Source organism: Vidua chalybeata, chromosome 2, assembly GCF_026979565.1.
Source record: "Vidua chalybeata isolate OUT-0048 chromosome 2, bVidCha1 merged haplotype, whole genome shotgun sequence".
Classification (NCBI taxonomy): domain Eukaryota; kingdom Metazoa; phylum Chordata; class Aves; order Passeriformes; family Viduidae; genus Vidua; species Vidua chalybeata.
Window position 1 is genome coordinate 59,943,568 of NC_071531.1, and position 16,419 is coordinate 59,959,986.

The following is a 16,419-nucleotide window of genomic DNA, read 5'->3' on the forward strand; positions in this document are numbered from 1 at the left end:
ATGATTATTCAGTAATCCCCTCCATTATTCTGAAAAAAGCTGGATGTTGGCAGATGGCAATCCTTCCTCTTCCAGGATGTCCAAACTCCATGGAACATACTAACTTTTAGCAAGCCTTGCTCTAAAAGCAAAATGCACATTTATCTGAAACCTCTTACTAAAATAAATTGGACTTGATGACCCTTCCTTCTGTGATTCTGTTTCAACGGAAAAATATTGTTTCCTTTGCTCAGTGTGCAAATGTAACTTTATTTCTTTTATTTTTCTTTCTTTAGGCACAGGATCGAGTATTCTTTCTGCTCTGCAGGATTTGTTCTGGCTATTGAAATCGAAAGCAGAGAAACAGCTCCAAATCATCTCTGTGCTGCAATGGGTTCTCACTTTCCTTATCATGGGTAACACCTTTTGGCCTAAAGCAAAGGGGTTTTGGCAGTAATTCTGGATGAATTCTAATGCAAAATGTTAACTTTTTCCTAAGTTAACACTTAATTACTAGATGTGTACTGCAGCAGTGTAGTTCCTGGGGTACATGGATATTGTAAACCAGTTACATTGATATTTTCAACTATAAATTGCTTTTCCTGGCTCTAGGAAATTTCAACAGCTATGGAAAGACTGACTGATGTTTAGCTTGTTTCAGTGTCTACTGTGCAAATGAGTCTGAAACAATTGGAAATGTCTTACTTGGCTTGCTCATGGGAATATTCACAGAGATTTCTTAGAAGCAGCTGGTAACTGATGCAAGTGATTGCAACAGGAATGCCTTCCTCTTGGCTTGGTCTCTTTCCAGGAGGTATCAGAGATGAGCAAGAATTGTTTGTGTTAGACCAGTAAAAGAGTAAAGCCTGTTTATCCCTGGGTACTTGGATTATGTGAAACCTCAGGCTGCTCTGCTCCATTGGATTGTTAATAATTAAACTGGAGAATGACTGCTCTCAGCATCTGTCTTACTCTACCTTCCCAATTCAGTTTGTGCTAAAATGACAATGTCATTTTTGGGTGGGATCCTTAGCACCCTGGTGGAGTGGCTGATAGAGAGCTGGTGTAACCTGTGGTAGATGTGTGTAGCTGTGGAGAAAAAACCCATTGGTGTGGGCCACAAGAAATCTTTATGCTCATCCAGTCTGATGAAGCAGCTGCCCTACCTGGAGATATAAGAGATGCCTGGAGGCACCATTAAGGGGAAGTTGAGGTTTTCCAGAGCTCTAGAAGAAGTTGCCTCAGCACTACATAAGCGGTTTTTGGCCAAATCAAATTTATTTGAGGATTAATTACATCAGACTGAGACTAAGATTTCAGCATGGAAGAGTCAAAAGGCAAGAGATGTAAATGGAGACCAAAACCCGCTGCAACCTTGTTTTCTTCTTTCTTGCACCTCTCCAGGTATTGCTTGCACTTTAATCCTCATGTATATACTGTGCACAGATTGCTGGGCGATTGCTGCTCTATATTTAGCCTGGCTGGTATTTGACTGGAATACACCAAAGAAAGGTAAATATTGCAGAACAGATACTTGTTGTTAAAGTGTTCCTGTCTCCATATTTGGACCAAGAAGCACTTCCTTGTAATGGATGACTTCTCTTCATAGCGGGACTTGGCTGAATCACTGACCAAAGGCATTATTCAGTGAAGGATTTAAATGTCAGCCCTTGGCATGAACAGTGACTGCAGGTTTCATTGATGCTGAGGGCATAATACAAAATTAACATTCACTACTATTATGCCATTGCTGGCTTTTACTAACATATTTATAAGGAATAGGTTCTTTCTGTAGTTCAGAAAGATGTAAAAAGTCAAGACCTTTCTGTCCTCTCCAGCTCCTTCAAGGTTCAGATTATGGTGTGATTATCAAGGTGTGGCTCCTCTATGGAGTCAGTGTTGCTACAAATTAAGCAGATGACTTTGTTTTAGGAAAAACAAAACCAAACCTGTAGAAGCCAGCTCTGGGAACCAGCAGTGGTAACAAACTTTGGCAACTACTTTTATAGCCAGATGAGCACAGTTCTCCATTGCTTCAAGATGACTGAAACCATCCAGGATTTTGGCCTTTCCCAAAGGTTGAATAGGAGTGTTTCTAGTTTGAATTGTAGAGTTGTCTACCATGAATTTGCAGTCAAGCCTTCATTTGCTTGAAGTACCTTGTGTTCCAGAGTGTGCATTGATTTCAAAGAATGATGTAGGTCTCCCACTTGGAGGAATGAAAGTGTTGATTCCTCTAGTGAGACAGCAAACGCTGGAGTCCTTTAGGCTTTTAGATGGACAGGCATGTGAAAAGAGCTTTAAAGACATGATTAATTTTTTTCAACAGGGGGAAGAAGATCCCAGTGGGTGAGAAACTGGGCTATGTGGAGGTACTTCAGGGATTATTTTCCAATAAGAGTAAGTAAAAGTTTAACACTCATACCCTGGGGTTTAACTGCTTTAGTGACTTGTACTGGCAGTAGTCTGTCTATAACACTGAACTGTAAGCAGGACATGGCTCAGTTACTATTGCCATTCTATTGCTTGTGGCAGCTGTGGTTAGAAAATCTGAAATGTATTACCAATGGTGGCAATGTGATTGCCAGAAGCTGCTGTTTCTAGTGGTTTTACCAGATTCCTGGAGGCAGTCTGCAATCCTTGTTCATCTCTCCAGCTTCTGGAGGCACTGGCATAGGTTGTCCCAACAAGTGGTAGCTGCCTCATCCCTCAAAGTGTTCAAAGCCAGGCTGGATGGGGCTTGGAGCTGCCTGGTCTAATGGAAAGTGTCCCTGCCCATGGGAAGGAATTGGAATTGGATGATCTTTAAGGTTCCTTCCAATGCAAATCACTCTGTGATTCTCTTCGGTGCTGCAGCAGTCCTGTGTAGTGCCTGACCCTAACACTGTTCCCCTCTCATAAAACATAAAATCTAGCTCAGTTTTTGCCTGCTTTCCAGTAACTTCTGCTCTGGGATGTATTGGGCCAGAATATCTGGGACCTTTGTGCACCAAAAGTCATAGCACTTCACAAGGAGCAGTAAAATTTGTCCTCAAATCTATTTGCTTCAGAGAAGTGGATTTTCCAGCAGTGGGAATAGCTTCAATTCTCCAGCTTGTAACTTGCTCACCGCATACTTGTATTTTTCCTACTGGTTCAGACATAGTGCAGAGAAAGGACAGGGCTGCCAGACTGCTCTGTGACTGCAGAATAAGCTGGATGACTTGGAAGGGAGCAGGGGTCAAATTTGGCTAGGATGGAACTCAATCCTCTTTGGAAGGGCACACAGCTGAAAAGATTATTATGTAAGGTTGTTGGCAAGTTTTACTCAGCTTGAGTATGAGGGAGGGACCTTGATACAGCTTTTGAGCTACCTATCCCCAAGACACTCCAGCCTCAGAAGGAACAGCAGGATGCCAAAGCAGCTTAGACTGGATTCTTCCTTTGCAAAGTCACTTGAACTCTCAAGGTGCCTGAGCGTGCTGCTGGTAAACAAGCCTTTTGTTGTACTCTGAGAAGCATAGAACCATTTAGGTTGGAAAAGACCTTTAAGAGCAAGTCTGACCATTAACCCAGCACTGCCAAGTTCACTATGAAACTTGCTGTTGTTAACAGGTAATTCTTGGCAAGTCTAAGTGTACATGGAAAAATTCACTATGCCTGCACAGTTGGGAAGTCAGCTTGGGTCTCATGGCTGACAGAGAACTGAGCAGTCTCTGCTGTTGAAGATGGGTCTCAGATGTGTTCTAGTACCAAGTCCTTAGTGCTGCACTAAACAATGCTGCCTTGGATATTGGTGAAATGGGTTCTGTTATGCTGGGGACTTGGTTCCAAAGGGTCACTTGTAGTGCTGATTCTGCTGATTCCTTTGATGCACATATCCTTGTCTTCATGGAAATATGCTCTGCAGAAGCCCTGCAGGTCAGATTCACTGTGGTTATTAAAAGTTTGTCAAAGAGCTGGGTTGTTTAGGTAGGTTTAGAGATGAAATGGAGTAGATTAAACTAAACTTTGCAGCAGTTTTAAAATAAATACTTGCTAGTTCACAATATCTGTTTGTCAGAACTCCTTATGGGTGTAATTCCTATGCCACTGAGGGGGAGGAGTTGTGCAAGGTTTATGGAGTCCACTGGTATTTCACATGCAAAGGGCAGAACAGGAGGGTCGACAGCTGGGAGATTACTCCTGCATGTGTTTTGAGGGAACAGCCAGCTGGCTGCAGGGTTGGTAAAAGCTGCTACAGGGATCTTAGGGTAGAGAGGTGCTAGAAGTGTTTTTCTGCAGTTCCCATCAGAACTGCAGTCCCATGACTGATGTATCAACAATGCATCAGCATGAACAATGAATAATGTCTCTGGGTATTGAGAATGGTACCAAGAGCTAGAATGCTTTGGGCTTGCTAAGAGCATGGGAACTCCTGGGTTAAACTAGTTACCTGTTCTTGCACAAGAGGGAGATGGGTCTACAGAGGATCACTTGTTTAAATGTTCTCTCTGCAAAAATCCTTTTTACTGGATTCTGATCTGTGTAATGGCTCAGTAGGACTTGGTTTGTGTCCCAGGCTTATGGTTTGTCACGACAGTCCTCTGCTGCATCTCATCCTATGCCATGTGTCTGCTGAGCACTGCAAGGACAGATCACACCAGTGACAGTCACACTACACTGGTGGCACTTGTAATGCTGAACTTGCCTCCAGCAAAGTCTGCATATAGAGCTGTGGTAGCTGCATCCATACCTGCACAGGTACCAGCTATTTTGGGCTATCACTCAGATTTAATTCATAGAATTAAATTCATAGTGCAGTTGGAAGTGACCTTAAAGCTCGTTTCATTCCTCCCCTCTGCCATGGTCAGGGACATCTTCCATTAGACCAGGCTGTGTAGTCAGGCCTTGAATACTTCCAGGGATGGGGCAGCTACAGCTTCTTTGGGCAACCTGCGCCAGGGCCTCACCACCCTCACAGACAAGACTTTCTTCCTATTTAGCTTGCTGTATTAGAGCAGCTGCTTGAGAATCAAGCTCTGCTTCAATGTTTGTGCTGATTAGGTTGGTCTCACTAGAGTCAGCAGTGCCTCCCAGCCTGAAACACCAGGACTATTGTATCCATACCTGGAGATATGAGGTCATGTTTTGTAATACCAGGTGGATTTGGAAAGCAGCCTGAATCTGGCTCAGTTACTCAGCATGAGCTGAGTTGGCCACATTCTATGGGACTTCATACAGCTGCTCTGACAATAAGAAGCTATTTTAGGGCACTAGAAACTTAAGTTCGTCTGCTGGTTAATGGCTGGCCTTGTAAATAGTGCTTTAAGCTAAGCAGCACATGAAGCAGCTGAGGAATGTTCTAGTGAACTGAGTCCTGGACCTGAAGTGACAGGTGAAGCCCAAGCCCTTGTAGGTGTATGCATATGGCTGGACTGGAGCAGACATCATCTGCATACACCATCTCAATCTCATGTTGTTGATCCCAGCAGCCTCCTAAGCACATGCTGATCTGAGGATGTCATGCTGGGAGTGCCATGATCTCAAGGTTTTGTTTGGATAAAGAAGCTGTTGCCTGAGCATGTGAATATCTCCACGTGCAGTATGACTCCAGGTAGCCAGGGCTTCAGACCTTTGGCTTACCTCTATCAGACTGTGAGCACTTCAGGTGTGTGCAGGGAGACCCGCTCACTGCAGTGGGAGAGTGGGCATCTGGCCAGAGCAGGAATTGCTGCCAAAAGTGTCTTTTTTTTTTTTTTTTCCCCACAATTTGTCTTATATTCTGTGTCTTGGCTAGCTACCTGGCAAAGCTCCTCCCTAATTGTTGTACATGATTTACGGAATGGAAATAGAAGGGTTAGATTGCTCTGTCCTAACCTCATGTAGTGGAAGGCATTCCAGCTCATGACAGGGAATTAAAACAAGCTGAGCTTTAATGTCCCTTCCAACCCAAGCCATTCTGTGAATTTGTGACATATATAATACTGGGAGCCTGGTGAGGGGTCTTCAGGTCCTGGCTTGCACTGCTGGGAAGGTAAGATAATTTCTTTCATTGTGTTGCTGGGTGTGATGTGGCTAAGTGCAGTTCTTGGGTTGTTTTGCAAGCTTACATGCTCATGAGACCTGCTGCTTGGATCTTGCAGGATGAGCTCTGGTTTTGTGCTCTCTGAATTCTTCCATAGTCAGTGCTGCTCAGCTCCCACCCAGACAACTGATTTTTTTCCTGCTCTTTGGCTCCTGGTGCTGAGCAGCAGTGGTTCTGCAGTCCTCTTTCTCCAGTACTGAATGTGCCACTGTTCTTAAAAATAAAATTGGCAATATGGTTCTTTAGCTGTATCTGGCACTCAAATATTAACACTCATTTTCTTTACACTATTGCACTGGCTTACTGCTTCTGTAGGCTGGCTTAGTTCTGTGTAAAGAAATCTGTTATTATTAAACAGGTGGATGGACTTTGCTCCCAGAGAAACATGTTTGGTTTCTAACAGCAGCAGGGAACAGGTGTGTTAGTGCAATGGGGTGAAGGTTCAGCTTCACTCCCAGTACTGATTGTCCAGCTGAGATGCAGCAGGGACGTGCTGACTGCTTCATCGTGGGAGCACCGAGGTTCCAAAGAGCTGTGTGGGAATGCAGAAGACCTTGGAGGCAAAAGGAAAAACCAGCTGGAGGTTCAGAACAGAGTTGCAGTGGTGTTGTTCAGTGACAGCTACAGCAATTCCTTGGGGCAACCTGATAACACTATTTGCTTCTCAAGGGGAGGGGTTCAAAGAACCAGCAATGAGTGATCAGTCTCCTGAAGAGAGGCATGGAATCATAGGATAGTTTGGGCTGGAAGGGACCTTTAAATGCATTCTAGTTCCAAAGTCCCATCTTGTGCACTTCACTATCTTCACTCTTGCTTTAGTCTAGAAATACATGATTTACACTACTTCAAAAATTCCTGCTTTTAGATTAAATTTAGGGAGAGATGAAGGTATTGGCAGGTCATACCCTCCCTGGGCTGAGTTTGTGCATTAGCAGATGCAAGACCTCTACTTGCAGAGAAGTGCCCAACCCTGTCTGATATCTGTTGGTCTTAGGTTCCCTGGCTTGACTTGGGTGGAAGAACACATAGTATCACCAAGGTTGGAAAAGACCTTGAAGATTGAGTCCAACTATTCCAGTGCCTTTTGGGTAATTTTTCCTGATATGTAATCTGAAACCTCCCTTGGTGCTACTTGAGGCTGTGTACTCTTGTCCTGTCACTTCTTACCCAGGAGAATAGACTGACCCTCACCTGCACCTTCCAGGTTTACCTTCTGTGAGCTTCTGTGTTGTAGGACAGGTATAGAGGGCAGTGGCAGCCTACATGGGACAAACTGGGGAAAAGCACACACCTATGAATATGAGGCTAAATCTCAGCCCTTCTCCTTGCCTTTGTTTAGTTGGATCCCTGCATACACCTTGCCCAGCTCCTGCAGTGGTGTGGGTGATTGATTGTCATGGGTATTGGCATCCCTATGGCTCCATAACAGGAGCTCTTGGAAAACAACCACAGTGATAAGGCTGCATTTTGGCTGGGGCTCCTATGAGGTATCCAAGCAATGGGCTCCACTGGGATCTGGGTGTCATTGTGTGTGGTGGAGGGGCTGGAGCAGGAGAATAGTGTGTCTTCCATATGTGTGGCTCTGCCAAGCTCAACATGCAGATGCCTTGTGCTCCAGAATGATAAGGACAAACCTTCTTTCAGCTGTCTTCCCTATTAAAGGATCTGTGCTTGGTGCAGGTGAGAGATGAGCTTGGAAATCACTGCTTTGCTCTGACAGGAGCTTTAAGGAAGGTCTGCTGCTTGTGCAGCCAAGCCACGTGTCTGTATCTACCAGGCCTGTAGTCAAAAAGTCAGAATATTGTCTAGGTTGGAAAAGTCCTCCGAGATCATTGAGCCCAACTGTTCTGCTAGAAGTGCCAAGGCCACCACTAACCCATATGCCCAGGTGCCACGTCCACAAAGTTTTAACTCCTTCCAGGGATGTGGAGTCCATCACTGCCCTGGATAGCCTGTTACAGAAGTCTCTCTACCACTGAGCAAGAATTGAGGGGTTGCTTACCATATCATTACTTTTTTCCTGGAGATGGGTTTTTGGTCTTTAGTCTGTGATCCCTGTTTCTTGTAATTGATCAAGGGGACAGCTCTTCTATCCTGGGAAGTGAAAGCAAAGTCATCTATTAATTGGGAAAGAAGGGAAAGGGGATGAAAGGATGACTTGGTGTCATAAAGGCAATGGGGCTCTGCAGAGCTGTTGCAACCACAAGCCTCTGTGCCCTCTTCCTGAAGTTCTACATGACTTCAAAGCCAGAGGAAATTATGAAGAGGGCCAGTCAACTTGCAGAACCTACTGCTGTATCATGCTTATATCACAGCCACTGTTTTAAATAGGACAGGAGCTGTAGCTTCATCTGGTGGCAAGGCTGAGAACAGGGAGAAGGGAATCAAGTTTCTGGGCATGCTGCTTTTGTGTGTTGCAATGGTGCTTCAACTCCCTGTAGCATGATCCAACAGAATGAACTTGCATAGTGCCAAAACACTCCTTGTCCAAGGCAGTGGAGTGGGTAATGCTGGTGTGACATCGTGGAAATCTGTGGGGTTTTTTTTCCTTAAGGGAATTGATGGAGAGTGGCCTTTGCATATACAGTTTGAGGGATGGGGTACCAAAGCTTCAGCTTGTAGGCCTGAGAACTGCTGAGGTGTTGCAGTTGGCAAAAAGTGGCACTGTTGCAGCCTGACAAGAAGAAATGTTTAGATTAGATATTAGGAAAAGGTTATAGACTCTTAGAGCAGTGAGGTCCTGGCACAGGTTGCCCAGAGAAGCTGTGGCTGCCCCATGCCTGGAAGTGTTCAAGGCCAGGGTGGACAGGGCTTGGAGCAACCTGGTCTACAGAAAGGTGTCTCTGCCTATGACAGAGGTCTGGAACTGGATGATCCTTAAGGTCTCTTCCAACACCAACTATTCTAACATAGGGAAAAAAATAAATTTTATCTCTGTTTTTGTAGGATGATGCAGCAGCCCTGCTGTGTTTTGTTCTGTGTGCTTCCTCAGACTGCATGTGTACTGCCTGGGGAAGATGCTCTGACACATGGGATGCTGCTGCTACTTATAACATCAAAAAAGCCCCCTCTGGCAGTAGTTGTTCTGTGCTAGCTAAGACAGCTGTGGAGAGTCCATGCTCTGCAAACAGAGGAGCAAATGGTTAGGAATATTGCACAGCCTGAAAACAATGTGATCATAACTCCTAGTGCATGCCCTGCAGGAATCAGAGATGGCTTGAGGTGTCTTGTTGACCCTTTAGCATGTAGGCCAGGGCAGAACCTCTTAAAAGGAAGGATAATTTCGAGTGGTTACCACCGTTCTGCACATTTTCCCACTTGGAAGGTTGCCAACAGGCCCATTAAAGGGTTGGCACTTTTTTCAGGCATTAGGTGAACTTGCTTCTGCTATGAGAGAGATGCTACGATGTTGATGTTCTTTCCCCTTCATACTGGGAGCCACTAATGCGCTGAGAGAGGGCCTGGAAGGAGGTAGCTGTGGCTACAGGACTGAAGAACTTGATTGGTTTGGGCAAGAGGTGTGTCAGAATACCTTAGGAAGGAGGAGAGAAGCAAAAGGCCCAGGCTGCAGCAACCCATGCCCTATTCCTATCTGGCTGGCCAGCTTCTTGTATCCAAGATCAGCCTGTTTATCCTGCTCCCTCTGCTTGGGAAACTGAAGTCTAAATGGCTGCTCCTACCAGAGCCTCTGAAATCCAGGTGAACCTATAGAAGAGCTGTTAGGCTGTTCTCCCTGATGGGAAGAGAGACAAAGCCTGGGGGATATAATTTTTTTTTTTTTTTTTTGCTTCTCTCACTTTTATTAACTATCTGAAAATATCCATCTTCAATTGAGCTCTTTTTTTCTTTCCTAGCTGGTTAAAACCCACAATCTGCTGACCACCAGGAATTACATTTTTGGGTACCATCCACATGGCATCATGGGCTTGGGTGCCTTTTGCAACTTCAGCACAGAGGCCACGGGTGTCAGCCAGAAATTCCCTGGGATCCAACCATACCTTGCTACCCTGGCTGGGAACTTCAGGATGCCCATATTGAGGGACTACTTAATGTCTGGTGGTAAGTGCAATCACACTGTGCCATTTCTGCTTATGCTCTTGGCTCTGAGTTGTCTTCACCTCCATCAAGTGAAAAGCTGTGTTGGAAGCTCATGTAACCACTTCCTGCTGATAGCATGACCCAAACATTGCTTTCATATAGTTGTCAAGAGGAAGCTGTGAATAAATGTGAAAAATCCTGTCTAGTGTTAGGTGTCCCTGTCCCTGGCATAGAGTTGGAACTGGATGATCTTTGAGGTCCCTTCCAACCCTAAACCATTCTGTGATTCTGTGAATATGGCTAGTTTGGGCTGCAGGGACTGCTGTTCCTCTGTGTTCATCCTTAACTCTAGGATACTCTTGTCCAAAACCATGGTAAAGATATCTGACAAATGTAGTTGTGGAAGATGGAGACATGCAACCAAGTTGTCCTAGTTATTGTGTGAAGGTACAGGAAGAAGCTGCACTGATTGAAAATACTGAGTAACCATAGCCAGCTCAGCTCCTGGTCTCACTACCACATCACTTGTTACACATCTGTGTTCTGTGGTGGTGGTGGATGCTGTCTCCACTCAATCACACAGCTGGGTGCCTGCCAGGGGTAAAGAGTCCTGAAGTATTTTACAATACCAGCTGTTCAAGGACCCCCTTCCTTGAATATATTCCTGTAGATGGATCCCACAGGTTGCAGTGATGTAAGTGTGCTGAATTACATTAATAGGTCTGTTTTAATGGAGTCCAGGATTTTAATGCTGGAGGGCTTGTAAGTTAGGACTGGACAGAGGAAACAATGTTTAAAATACCAATAAAGTGTTCTTACATTGCCTGAGCTTCCTTTTCAGAATGAGGGCACCTGTCAATTAGATAGAGGTGAGGGAGTAACACTTAAAGACTGTGAATTGAACAATCCAGTAACCTGTTTGCTGTTTCTGGAACTGATTCATCAATAAATGACTTTAAAACAGATATCTTAATAAGTACCATGGCTGGGAAGACAATAGGAGTAGCTGTACCTGACTCTGACTTGTTAGAATTGACTATTTCTGAGATTACTGTCTTAATTGAGGGAGAGAAAAAACTAACTGGATCTGGTGCAGAGAAGGTGTTTGTCTCTATCTAGAAAGGGCAGTATCTCAAGCTGGTTTTTATCTTCCTATACTGATGTTAGTTGCTGTGTGAAGTCCATAATGTGGGAATTCCCAGGACAGCAGTACATGAGAAGTTGGGATTTGCTTTCCAGTCTATCACATCTGTAAATTTAGTTGTGTTACTTAAGTTTCCATGCAGCCTTTTTGTATTTAAAAAAAAACATCTTCAATCTGTTCAGTATGACTGGCAGACAAATCTTGTGGCCAGCCAGAGCTGCTTTCTCCTTTCTGGAAGGAATGTGGCAGTAGGCATTAGCAACATCACTGTTGTCTTGGCTATCCCTGAGTATTGTGTTTAAACCAGAGGAAAATTGTGCTTCTTCAGTTCCTAGGATCTAAGCAAGGTGTCATGAAGTTAACCTTCTGAAAGCCATAATTTGTCTTCACTTTCCTATACTAGAACTTAAAGGTGCTGATACAAAGGCCTTAACATCACTTGGAAAGTGCTCAATCCTTTTTTCTGTGGACTAACCACTTCCAGGTAGAATTATAACAAATCCTAACACTGTACCAATAGACGTCATTGGTTTACAACTAGTACGAGTTCTTAATTTTACAGACTCCTAAAGGTTAAGGCACAGCAGGGATCCTGTAAGGCATGAGGGCATGACCAGAAAACCCTCTATACTGTGTGAATGTGCTGAAGAGCAGAATTTATCTATTGCCACTTGTCTCCATGTCACATTGCACTTTCTGAAGGAACTATTTGGTGCTGTGAGCAGCAGTAATCTCCTCCTGCTAACAAATGTGAAAGACCTGAACATAAATCTGTTACTAGGCCTTTGTAGCCGGCATGAGCCTTGGTGTGGAAAATGGGAAAAGTTGAAAGTTGGAGCAGTGAGTATAGCCTGAGCCTTTCAGAGGAAAAACGGTCAGAGAGATGTAGTTGTGCTGAAAGAAACTAATTCTTCATCCTCAATTCCAGCTGATCTGTCTCAAGTGTGGTCTGTTGTGTTCTTATCTGGAGCTGGGATAGGTGATGACCCTGATGCCCAGATAGACACCAAGGCTGGCAGACTTGTTCTGTCTAAGTCTCCAGGTCCTGTTCATCATTAGTTCTTGTTTCAAGCAATTAATACTATGAGTGCAATAGGGCAATGACCTAAAGTACTCAGATCAGATGTGTTGTGTTAATGGAATGTAAGTGATGGCATCCCATTTCTCCTTGGCTTATTCTGGCCAAAAAACTGAGGCAGGAGTAAGCTTGGACACCAATTGTAGGATAAAGGCAAGAGTTTAAAGAGCAGACAATCAAATTTATTTACATTTTTAAAGCAATACAGAGGAAATTAAAGGTGGTGTCTTTGGGTTTTCATTTCTCTGGAGCGGGGACTGGTGCTTTAGGGCAGAGATTGCTTACTAAAGATGAAGGGAGGTCCTGTTCTTTCCAGTGTGGAATAGAGGGAAAGACCTTCACACTTTCCTCAGAGTATGGATTTATGTAAACACTTCATCCTGTAAATTGCAAGAGCTTCATGTTATTTCAGATCTATCTTAAATGTTTGTCCATTTATTCTTTTTATATCACTAAATCTATTCCACATCTATTCTACTACCTAAATTTGCTGAGGAATTGGTCAATATCAGACTCTCGTCCATCAAAATAACACAACTGCTTTCTTCCTTTCTAAAGGTAAACCAAATCCTACTGTAAAGTTTACATGGAGGGATGACGTCTGACACCAATGCCTTTGATATCACTAGATATAGAAAATCCTTGCTGAAGTCTTTTGATAAAGGAAAATTTTTGAGAGCTGATGTTTGTGGAGTTTATGACCAAGTCTAATGCTTCCAGGTCTGTGAACTACTTGTTCAGTTGAGGAATAGGTTGCCTGCTAATACTACCTGCTCTGACCAGAGTGATGTTGGACAGCTCAACTTGCAATTGAGGCATAAACTTTGTGCTGTAAGTATGAGAAGATCCTGAAGTCACCAGCCAATCCTGTAATGTGACCCTTGTGTCTGTCTCCTTAATCCAGGTATATGTCCTGTGAACCGTGACAGCATGGACTATATCTTGTCCAAGAATGGCAGTGGCAATGCCATCATCATCGTGGTCGGAGGGGCAGCAGAGTCCCTGAACTGCACCCCAGGGAAGAACTCCGTGACGCTGAAGAACCGGAAAGGATTTGTGAAACTGGCTCTACGGCATGGGTAAGGGGCAACCTCAATGTTGGAGCAGTACTGCTGCCATGTGGAAGGTGCTTTTATTTGAACAACTTGATCTAGGTGAAGTGGTCCCTGTTCAATGCAAGGGTATAGGACTAGATGGCCTTTAAAGGTCCTCTCCAGCCCAAACCATTCTGTGATTCTGTTCCCTGAAGCAGCTGATACCTTAGAGGGATTTTCCTTTTTGCAGTTTTGCTGTGTTTTGTGGGTATTTGCCCAGAGCATCGGACATGAGCGTCCTTTGGCTTCTGCCCTGAGCAAGGTACAGGGGTAGGGGGATTTCTGGGATGGGAGGCTTCCACGGCAAGGAGAGTATGTCAGTATGGGGTGATGACCTGTGCAGTCCCCCTGATCCCCATGTGTCTGAAAGGAGATGGCCATCAAAAATAGGAGTTGAGTATATATGGAAGCATGCCCAATACCTGACTGCACAATGATCCACACGCCCACTGTCAGTACAATTCTTTATGCCTTCAAAGTCTATTATGTCATGCCAAGTTTGGCTGGCTTATGTCAGTACCTTGTGCTGCAAAACTCTGGGCAATGGTACCAGCAGCTGTGCAGCCTGACAGCAGCCAAGTGTGGGGCTGTCGTATGAACTGCAGTCCAGGGGGTGGGCTCCTGAATCTTTTTGTCTTTCTAGAGCGGACTTGGTTCCTGTCTACTCCTTTGGGGAAAATGAAGTGTACAAGCAGGTGATCTTTGAAGAGGGTTCCTGGGGAAGATGGGTTCAGAAGACGTTCCAGAAGCACATTGGCTTTGCTCCATGCATCTTTCATGGCCGTGGCCTCTTCTCCTCCAACACCTGGGGGTTGTTACCTTACTCCAGGCCCATCACTACTGTTGGTAAGGTTTTAGTATAGACATGCTGTGTGCCTCTCTAGGTAGCAGAATACTTGAGTCTGTGCTGTAAACCTGCTGTAGTTTGGTCTTGGAGTCTTGACTAAAGAATGGCTTTCCCTTCTATATAAAAACCTTCCAGCAAAACTGAGAATGAGCTAGAAGAGTTTCCAGAGGTTACAAATCTTCGATCAATGATCTGCTTCCAGGCAATTTTGCAAGAGAGCGCTTTTTTGGGGGAAAAGGCTGTAGCTCTACTTTCTTTGGCCTTGGATTGCTAAAGTCAGAAGCAACCTGGCCCCTCATATTCCAGTGGGATGCATGTCTGACAGTTGAATATTTAAAGCCAACCCTAAAGCTTGCATTTGAGTCTTCTAACCCAAAGCAGCAATGCTTTAAGGGAGGAGGGGAAAAAAGCTCAGCTTTGCTTTTGTGGTGTGTATAGGGGAATACATAAGAAGAACTGACTCTTGGCTCATGTTAGCTGAGGAGGGATTTATCACTCTGCTGTAAAGAGAAGGGGGACTTCCTAGCTGCCTTGAACAGTAGACGCATTTGTGTAGCTAAAGTACATCTGGTATTGCTGCAGAAGTGGTGTGTGTCCTTGTTGTGGGACAGTTGTGCTTCAGAGCCTGGTAAAACTGTGAGGAATCAGGTAAACCTCTGCTATAATGGCCATCTGTGCTGTGCCAGAATGGATGTGCTGAACTACCATAGCTGTGTCCATAGAGGACAAATACCTTAGGTTGTAGGAGAATTTAATCTAACATGGATTTGTCCCTTTTTTATCAGTTGGAGAGCCCATCACCATCCCCAAAATTGATAATCCATCCCAGAAGGATGTGGACTTCTACCATAGCATATATGTGGACTCCCTGATCAAACTCTTTGACAAATACAAGAGCAAATTTGGCCTGCCAGAGACTGAGGTCTTGGAAGTCAACTGAAGGCACTGGCTCAGCAGCACCTCCTTCTCTCAGAACTGACACATCATTTCCAGGAGTCAAAGTTGTCACTGTGTACTTGAAAGCATGTGTGGGTGTATGTATTCTTCAAAGCAAGTGTTTAAAGTATTGCTAAACCACTTTAAAAATAATAAAGGCTTTGTTTTAGAGAAATCCCATTACAATCATCTTTTTATACCAAAAAAAAAAAAAAAAAGCACAACTCTCTATTGCTGTGAGGATTTGGATAAATTATTGCCTTTGTAATCGGCTATAATGCTGTTGGATCACTAGCAATGGATTAGAAAAATTCCTACAACTACTGTGCCCACTAGCACAAACAATTCTGGGGGAGTAGGATTCAACCTAAAAAGCAACAGGTTGATTTGAGCAGCATTGCAGTTTTACAGGTTTGTTGCACAAGAGGCCTGTTGAGACGTGCTTATGTAGTATAAGGGTATTTCTGCTTTGGAAAAAGCCCTTTCTGGAAGTACAGTTGGGCTGCCACTCCCCCTGGTGTGGCATCTATGCTGGATGGTGCAGGGAGAGTCAGGTGAAGCTTGATCCATAGTGTAGTGGATGATTTTGTGGCTGTATATTCACCACTGCATTTAAAATATCAGTTTAGAGGCAGGCATATCCCAGATACTGCTTGCACAGAGGCTTGTAGCTGGAAATATGAGACTTCTTCATAACCACAAAACTCCAAGGATAAGCTCTAGGAGCAGTAGAATGGTGCAGTTGTGTAGCCCTGGTGTTGCAGACTTTTAGAGTAGACCTTAGGGAGAAAATGCAGTGGGGCTATTGATGCAAGTGCTTTGGATCCCAGAAGCATTTGGAGAAATCTAGAAGTAAGTTCTGGCCTGAAGATGGCTTCTAATTACTTCATCCAGTGAATGTAAAGGAGTAGCCTTTTCATACATAGGATCTAAAGTGAGCTACTTTTAAAAGTATTTATAAAATGTTTATGTGGATGTTAACACTGCTTGTAGTAAGATTTCTTGAGAGTACAATTTGTTTATGTATAAACCTGAAACACTGCACTACTTGCATGTCTGACCTGCCTTTTCAACCATTCAGTTGAGTGTATCTTGAGCTCTAAAATGTGCCTTTCTTCCATGTAAGAGGATAGTACTTCACATTCTTGGAATCTTGCCTCTAAAGATAAATGTTCATCTGTCATATTTGACAGATTATTGTATTACAGAGTATCAATTTTTGTACAAATTTCTAGAAATAAACTCGGGCAAAAATCG

At 44.0% G+C, this 16,419-nt stretch overlaps 1 protein-coding gene across 1 annotated transcript in view; it reads left to right on the forward strand.

Moving 5' to 3' along the window:
- The window catches only part of DGAT2 (diacylglycerol O-acyltransferase 2), a 30,233-nt gene extending 13,814 nt beyond the window's left edge, over positions 1-16,419 (forward strand). The window contains exons 2-8 of the mRNA XM_053936328.1: positions 276-395; positions 1,384-1,491; positions 2,309-2,379; positions 9,880-10,084; positions 13,190-13,364; positions 14,023-14,225; positions 15,012-16,419. Of these exons, the coding sequence (XP_053792303.1) occupies positions 276-395; positions 1,384-1,491; positions 2,309-2,379; positions 9,880-10,084; positions 13,190-13,364; positions 14,023-14,225; positions 15,012-15,166 (1,037 nt within the window). The 3' untranslated portion in view covers positions 15,167-16,419. The remainder of the gene's footprint in view (positions 1-275; positions 396-1,383; positions 1,492-2,308; positions 2,380-9,879; positions 10,085-13,189; positions 13,365-14,022; positions 14,226-15,011) is intronic.